The sequence below is a fragment of the Seriola dumerili genome, unplaced genomic scaffold (genome assembly GCF_002260705.1).
Source record: "Seriola dumerili isolate Sdu_G_001 unplaced genomic scaffold, Sdu_1.0 BDQW01000052.1, whole genome shotgun sequence".
Lineage (NCBI taxonomy): Eukaryota > Metazoa > Chordata > Actinopteri > Carangiformes > Carangidae > Seriola > Seriola dumerili.
In genome coordinates this window covers 22,122,015-22,130,258 of record NW_019174307.1, presented here as the reverse complement: position 1 = coordinate 22,130,258, position 8,244 = coordinate 22,122,015, and the positions used below count along the sequence as shown (strand labels likewise).

The window sequence follows — 8,244 nt, the reverse complement described above, 5'->3', positions numbered from 1 at the left end:
AGTTGATTGACAGATTGACAACCATTTGATTGAGTAATCATGTAAGTCAGATATCGAGCAAAGATGAGGTCCTTAAGGTCCCTGAGGTGCTTGTAAATAGCATTAACACAGTCAATGTTACTCTAAAATAGCACTTATGAAATAAAATAATGTTTACATAAATCAAGACAGACATCTGTTAGTTATAAGCTCTGTTGAAAACTTTCCCCTGAGACAGAGAGTCTGATATTTAACAGCACAGAGCTCCATATTTTTGGGGGCATAGCGGCTAAAAGTAGCATCCCCAGAGGTTTTTGTGGCGACCGTGGGGATTTGAGACGCTGATGCCAAGATGTCCGGCGTTGTTCTGGCTCAGCTTCTCAAACGTGGGAGGATTTGTTGGAAGCTAATCTTTGGGTTTTTTTAGTTGTTGGCCAGACAGAACAAAGTATTTAGAAGATTTTCGCCTTCGGCTCTCAGAAATTGTTTTTTAAGAATCACTTTTAACTATATTTACAGAACATTTAATAGAATAAAGCAGTGGTTTTCAACCTAAGGTCTGGGTCTTCACAAGGGGTCGCAAAAGATAAATCTGAGGCTTTACAAAATGATTAAGGAGAACCACGTGCTGCACAGCTACACATCGGTCAGTACGCTCAGGTCCTTGGTAGGAGTTGTACCGCTGGTCCAGGTCCATATTGTATAAAGGTGGATGTCCATGTGTTCTTTAAGTCAACAGGTGACTGCTTTTAAAGAGGTGTTTGAAACAGGCACATGCACTATTATAATGAGCGGTGAGTCACGGCAAAGTAAACCACCACACTATTCTCTAGAGTCAGGCCCATAACCTGAGGCCTGATATTCATCTTGATTGTCCGTCTTGTTTGTTTTTCCTGAGCTCTCTGAATCCAAAGCGCTGCGCTCCGTGTAGTCAACCTTTCCCTAAAATGTTTTCCTGTGTGGGCGTGCAGATATTTCCTCGCCTCAGTCTGGAGTAGAGGAGTTGCATCTCGTTTGGGGCGGCGGCGGCGTCAGCGGCGGCGTGCCCTGTGTGACAGAATACTTGTGTCAAACGCGGACTTGAAATGCTCAGTGTGTGGGAGTGAGCCTGAATGAAGTGCTTTGACTCACGGCCTTATTAACATTCCAGCTGCCACATTATATCCACCGCTCTGAGGGCTGTTAGCTAGATAGGCTTTGCCAAGCGCCGTGAGGTTGTGTTGTGTAACCAACACATTTTTCCTCAGGTTTGACTGCGGCACAAAGACGCGGTCAGAAAAAGTGCAGTCATGTGTGAGCACAGACGTGCGAATCGCGGCGTCGTCGGTGGCGTACCGTCCCCGTGTGCACCAACTACCGTCCTGATTTATCCTCGGCACAGTCACATCGCAGTAAATGTGCATGAATGACTGCGGCCCGGTTCTGCACATGTTGCACAGAGCCAGATGCAGATGGTGTTTCACATCCACACACGTACGACCTGCATCCATGCGTAGCGCTTGTGGTTGTGGCGCGATGAGCTATAAAAATGTGCCTTACCGGGGCCGTGCACTCCCTGTGTTTCACTCTTTTCCACTGTGTAACTCAACCGGAGTTACAGGCACGAAAAGGTACAGTGAGGTGGTTTTAATAAAAGCGTCTGTGTGGGAGGCTTCATTTTAATGTGGCTGTAGTTTCAGGACATTGGAAAGTGTTTGTGTGCACAATGGCAGCTGCTAGAAATCCTCTCTGCACTGTTGCAGAGAGGATTTATTTTACCATGCAAGGAACGTAATCTGTTTCAAACCCCTGATTTACCAAACACGTATGAGTGAAACTGGTTCGTTCTCCGCAGAACATCCGCTCTAAAGTGGAGCTGACAGTGTGGGACCACCCAGAGGACATCAGCCTTTCCTTCACCGCCACCTGCCAGGATGGGAAACCGCTGCCAGGCCTCAGGAAGTGTGCCGACCTAAAGATAGGAGACACGGTGAGTCCTCCCTTCCCTCTCCAACTCACAGCACATTATAAATCTTTTATTTCATTCTGAATGTTTTCATTTGAGTTTTTTGGTGATCTCATCTCACCTTCAGGATCTGTAACTACTAACTAAATGAACCTATTAGCTGATTTATTGTAGTAATGTCAGTGCATAAAGATACATAGACGTCCCTCTGTTATGGTGTTTTTACAACAAACCTCAGCACCAGTGCGATGGAGTTTGTATTTTTGGATTTACACCCGAGACACAGGATAAAAAGTCCCTGGCTTGTTCTGCCAGAGCTCAGATGACTTTTGCAACACGTTCATGGCAGCTGAGTCTGAAAACTGAGGGCACATGGAAACAGTTTAAGGGTGGAAAACCTCCATTTGAAAGGCAGATTCCAGCAGTTGGAATTTACTTTAGTACACATTCGTTCTTTAAGGTTAGTCCTGTCGCTGCAAACATTCACATGTGGAGCTACAGGATCGTTTTCCACCTGGTTACAGCAGATTATGTGAAATAAATGTGTGTGTGTGATTTCTTTAATGTGCAGAATAAGATGTAGAGGCTGCACTGACCTTTAACTGCATGGAAGCATGTCTTTCTGCTTGGTGGAGGCTGCAGATGTCGATCGGGTATTGATTAGCATTGATAAGACCTTTTAATTGATTAGAGAGAGGAATATTTAGTTGTGCTTTAGAAAGCTTTATTCCCTCTGTGGCCTGGAGATGCACCAAATGTTTCTCCTATCAGCTTAAATTTTCTAATAATCACAGTTTCTAAAACAATGCACGACCTCATATCTTTCGTCCTATATAATATATATGTAAACTGAGAATAGCTACAATACCCAATAATGTCTAATCAGATGTTCAGCCGTCCAATCAGAGTCCAGGCCAGAGGACCAGAATCTTTCCTGTAATCAGATGCGGGCAGCACCACTGACGTGATTAAAAATAATCAATTGCTACAAGAGTAAATGTGGAAGTTCGCTCCAACACTGATTTTAGGTCGTATCGTCCCGCCTTAATCTCTCCGCCCTGCTGAAAGTGATATTCATAATCTCAGCCGGTGATTAAAGAAAGTCAGTTGTGACTTGGCGATCTTCAGCAGACGCCTTGTGACCCTGGAATCCTCTTACAGAGAGTTAAACTGAGATAAGGGGGGGGGGGTTGTGTTGCTTTTCGCTGTCGCCAGGGAGACATGTGTGAAGAAAAGTAGCCGCAGTAACGAAAGTCACCGTGACTGGCTGAGTCTCTGACTGTGTGACATTTACCTCGGCTCTCTCTCTCTCTACCTGAACCAGCTCTCTTATTTCATCCTGTAGGTGTTCATCTCCTCTTGTTTTAACGGCTTTAACTGATTTGTAAATTGTATTTTAGCTTCTATATCTTAAATAAAAAAAAAAAAAAAAAAAAAAAAAAAGGAAAGACCCAATTATCATCAACAGCTCTCTTGGCAGACTCTGTTCATTCCTCAGGGAGCCTTTGCTCTTTTGCCTCTCAGCTGGATTCAATCAGCAGTGGACACAGACACAGCTGTGGGAAACACTGAGTGCTGAGGCTGCGTTCAGACCAACAACAGCACTGCAACAAAAAAAAACAAAAAAAACCAAAACAAACCTTGAACCTGGCTGAACTTTTGCCTCGGATCCGGTCGGTTACCACACCTGTCTCAAAGTGTCACTGATGTGCAGCGATTAGGTCTCTGATAAACCTTCCAGCTCATAGATCTGTTGCTCAAACTGGACTTTCTGGATATTCACATCAGTATCTGTAGCAACATGCCCACATTAACACATACCCTGTGCATTTTTTAAACTCAGTTTTATTTTCTGTCTGAACGTGTCCTTAGAGGTGTCGCAGGAGTTTGTCCTCTGCCCTGGTTTTCTCCTTAAGTCCAGCTTCAGTCTCCCAGTTTGTGGTTGTGGTTGTGCTGGTTTTGAGTTTAACTGCTGGCCAGAGAGGAAGTGAGAATAGGCAGTAAGACTCTAAATTTAAGAGACCAGAGATCTGTATCACAAGCTGGTACATTTTGAACTGAGACAGATGACTGATTCCTGCAATTACAGTATATGTTTTTTATATTTTTCTGTTCCAGTTGTGTGATTTCATCGTATTTATTTCACCTTTCTGCTGCCACAATAACTTAAAGCTGCTCCAGTGTAAAGGTCTGTGTCCATGTGTAGTGTGATTATAGATCAGCTCTAGCTTCTATATTAATACTGTGAAAGTATCAAAGCCTCAGTCCACAGAGAAATGCACACAGCCTGTATTCAGAAACTGAGCCTTAAAACCAGCCGTCAGGACTTCTGGAACTTTGTGATGTCACAACAAAGCAGTCACCAAGCCCCGCCCACCTGGACCCACCATCCAAACCTTGCAGGATTTGCTTTCTCTGAGTGTTTCACCTGCAAATCTGTTGTATTTCTATTCAATCACTCAGTAAACCATCAGCCAATCAGAAGAGAGGCTCAGAGCCTCCTCTCTTCTGATTGGCTCACCGACCTGTTGTTGCTAGAGCTCCAGAGAGAAGCCTGAGAGAGGAGATGTGAAACTACACTGAGATGATTTCTGATTCTTAAAACCACAAATATATATTCTTATGGATCAACGCTTCAAAATAAAACACAGAAGAAGAATGCTGTTACTCCGCTCTTGATCTGTTGATGTTGCACATGATTGGCTTGTAACCAACGACTCCATCCTTGTCATGTGAACACTTAGTCTCATATCTGGACTGGAAACCCTTGAGTTAACCGAGCCAGTTCATAACCAGCCTGATGATAGTTGGTCCAGAGAGCGCCAGACTGAGCTGAACTTGCTTGTGATTCATGCCCCTGGTTTTTTCTGCCTCAGTATTTTACATTCAGGGGGGGGACAGGAGCAGGAGGAGGACATCTTGTACATGAGAATAAATGTTTGATTTTTGCATGTCTGTTAGCATCGGCTGGATTCACCACAGTTGGGGTGATGTCGCTGAACAATCAGGTGGCAGAGGATGCTTTGACTTCTCTCTGGTGGTCCCTCTATTTGACACAGGCCTCAATTAAAATTCGTATCGAGCCCTGAAAGAAAATGCTAGCAAGGGGCAGCTTCATACATGCTGTGGCACAGTGAGCTTCAGCACAGGGGGATTCTTCTCTCCCTGAACCCCCTTCACGCTCTTCTCTCCGCTGCTTTATCCTCCTGGGATGGGAATGTGTGGTGGAGGAGGTGAGGCAGAATAAGAACAGCAAATGAATAGGGAGGGAGGAGGTGGGTGGGGGGGCTCATGTCTTTTATCCTCAGCAGTGAAAGGAGGTGGAGGACAGCAGCTCGGTCCGTCGGGTGCCAAGCTTCCCGGTCTTTTCACTTAGGAGACGGCTCAGTCCGCGGCCCAGGTGTCAGTCACTGTGTCTGTGGGAGCTTCGAGCCCGTCGAGCCTGATGCTGCATCTCAATGACCTCACACAAAAGTGGGCTGGAGGAGGGGTGGGGGTGGGGGGTGGGGGGTGAGACCGCGAGCCATGAAAGGAACAAACTGGCAGGAGCAGAAATGCTAGCTGGAGTTTATATAGTTAAAACCAGCATCCTTTTTCACTGTAACACTCCCAGAAGTGTATGATCACTGAATAGACTCATGCATATGAATAAAACATTCCACAGGAGGGTTTTTTTAAAACAAACCAGAAGCATTTGAATTCGGTTATGTGCTGTTTTCTTTGACTTTCTCAATGGGTTTTGTCCCAGTTAATTGAATTTCAGTGGGTCATAAGAATTCCATCATCCAAAATGATTTCTCCATGGCAACACAGCCTCTAGTGTTGCCTGCATATGTCACCTCTTACATCACACCATAGTACATACCATAGTGTCTGCCTCTCATCCCTCCCTGATCTGATTCCCTACATCTCTGGGAATTACATTTGTGTGTTGAGGCATTTTCTCAGACTTTAATCTCATTACCCCCCCCCCCAGTGTCCTCTACTATGAATCGCCCCCCCTTCTGTTTCTCCACGACCTCATAGTTGTCTTAACTTGGCCACATGATTGGGTGAGCCGGCCTCCTCGCGACTCACATTTACAGTAAATTTAATTCTGTCCTTTTCTTAACTTGTTTCCCGCGCTGAAGTGGAGGGAGGGGGGGGGGTCCGGGTGACATGTGATGTAGACACTTCCTGTAGCCTGAATCAGCTTGTGTTGTATGTGATGAAAACAAATGCCCCACTTAATGCTACGTTTAAAGGTTCCGTATTTTACACGTTTCCTGTGTTTTATTTTGAGTGTGTAGTTTCACATCTCCTCTCTCAGGCTTCTCTTTGGAGCTCTAGCAACAACAGGTCGGTGAGCCAATCAGAAGAGAGGAGGCTCTGAGCCTCTCTTCTGATTGGCTGACTGTTTTCTGAGTGATCCAATAAAAATATATCAAATTTCAGGTAAAACACTCAGAGAAACCAAATCCTGCAAGGTTTGGATGGTGGGTCCAGGTGGGCGGGGCTTGGTGACTGCTTTGTTGTGACATCACAAAGTTCCAGAAGTCCTGACAGCTGTTTTTTTTGGGCCACAAATGTTGAAGTTGGGCTCCCTTGGTTTTGAGTTTGACTAGAGGACAGACAGTAGGCTCTACAGACATTTCAAGAGTAAGGAATTCAAAGTTCATGAATATGTCCGGGGTCCGGAGCCACTGAAGACCGTTTGGGATTGGGAGATGCGAGTTCTGCTGCTGGAGTTGCGTAAGAGCAGCTGCATTTCCGTCACTGATGATTTACTAATGCAGGTAATCAATGAGGTTCAGTCAGGATGGGACAAAGAGTAGGGTTGGGTCGTAGCATGGTGAACACTTTCAGACCCCATTAGACCAAAACTAATGGTGCTTTCATAAAGATTTCCAAGTTTACCACCTGGAAAAATCCATTTGTAACCACAAGCTGATTGACAACAGGTCAAAGGTTTATTTACCCCGTCTAACTTTCTGTTCCTCTGTTATAGTCTGTGCAAGTTAGTCAGTTTACAGAGCCTGTAACAGTGCGGTTAATACCCGACACTTTTGCTGCCAAGAGTCGGCTGGACTGAGACAAGCCTTGCACAAGTTATGACATATTTGGTCCTTAATTCAAGGAGATCGCAGGTGACTAGGGGTGTTGCTCTTGACTTGAGAGGATCCAGATCCAAACACACAGATGTTCTTGCCAATAACAGCAGGTGCCGCGAGGGAGGAATGTTTGCTTTTGGATTAAGACTGAAGTTTGTCTTCTGAGGGTCAAGTGCTTCCAGTCAGATCTTCAAAGCAGAGAGAGGATCGCCTCCCCTCTCTTAACAGTTTTGATCTCTGAACCAGAAAAGATGAGAATATTCAAGCTCACTGTCTTTCGATCTAAGAATCCAGAGGGTGTGTGTGTGTGTGTGTGTGTGTGTGTGTGTGTGTGTGTGTAGAAGTGGTGTATCTGACATGGATATAAACACACTCAAATTAAAGTTGAAATCTGGCTTTTTAACCTCAGTGCAGAGCCCAGCAGCATAATTTCCTATGTTGTCGTCAAGGCAACATGAGAGGGAAAAAAAAAAAAAAACCCACAATCTGTCCATTGAACAAACAGCGTTAATATGAGGAACATGGAGCAGGAAAATAGAGAGAGCAACTTCCTTCCTCAGAGCAATCATATGGGTGTTGGTCTTATGTCATGCCCCACTTTCCCAACCCGGGGTCATGTGCAGTTCACGCCCACAGACTAGCTGGCAGCTGCCAAGTATTTACAGGGTGGTGTTGTGTTTGGCTTAAATGAAAAGATATAGGGTGGGATCGGGTCACTGAGAAACACGGAAACCAAAGACCAGAGGAGATATTGTGGTTCAAAGTCCGTCTGATGCTGCTACTGTTTAAAACTCATCTTGAGGGTGAGATCATCTGAACCTGACGTGAACTCTTCCCAACGAACAGGCGGGAAGAGGAAACAGGAAGTTGTTCATTTTCTCTAAAGTTGCACAACTTCTGTCTTTTTCTTGCGCAGGTTTCGTTCAACGTGAGCGTGGAGGCGCGGAGCTGCCCCCCCCGCGGCGCCGACCAGAGCTTCACCATCAAGCCGGTGGGGTTCAAAGACCGTCTGGAGGTGGCGGTGGATTATCAGTGTGACTGCGGCTGCAGCCGGACGGCGCAGACCAACAGCAGCATCTGCAGCTCCATAGGTAGTTCTGCCAGCAACGCGTATTTCTTATTTATAATATATATTTTTATATGGATCTACTATCAGATAAATAATAACAATACAAACCCAGATCAGACCAACCCTTTGGCACTGTGTCATACATTTCCGTCTTTATTTTT

The 8,244-nt window shown here is 45.2% G+C and overlaps 1 protein-coding gene across 1 annotated transcript in view; it reads left to right on the top strand.

Annotated features, from left to right (window-relative positions):
- The window catches only part of itgb5 (integrin subunit beta 5), a 46,130-nt gene that overhangs the window by 9,670 nt on the left and 28,216 nt on the right, over positions 1 to 8,244 (top strand). Inside the window, exons 9-10 of the mRNA XM_022740609.1 lie at positions 1,814 to 1,948; positions 7,931 to 8,105. Of these exons, the coding sequence (XP_022596330.1) occupies positions 1,814 to 1,948; positions 7,931 to 8,105 (310 nt within the window). The remainder of the gene's footprint in view (positions 1 to 1,813; positions 1,949 to 7,930; positions 8,106 to 8,244) is intronic.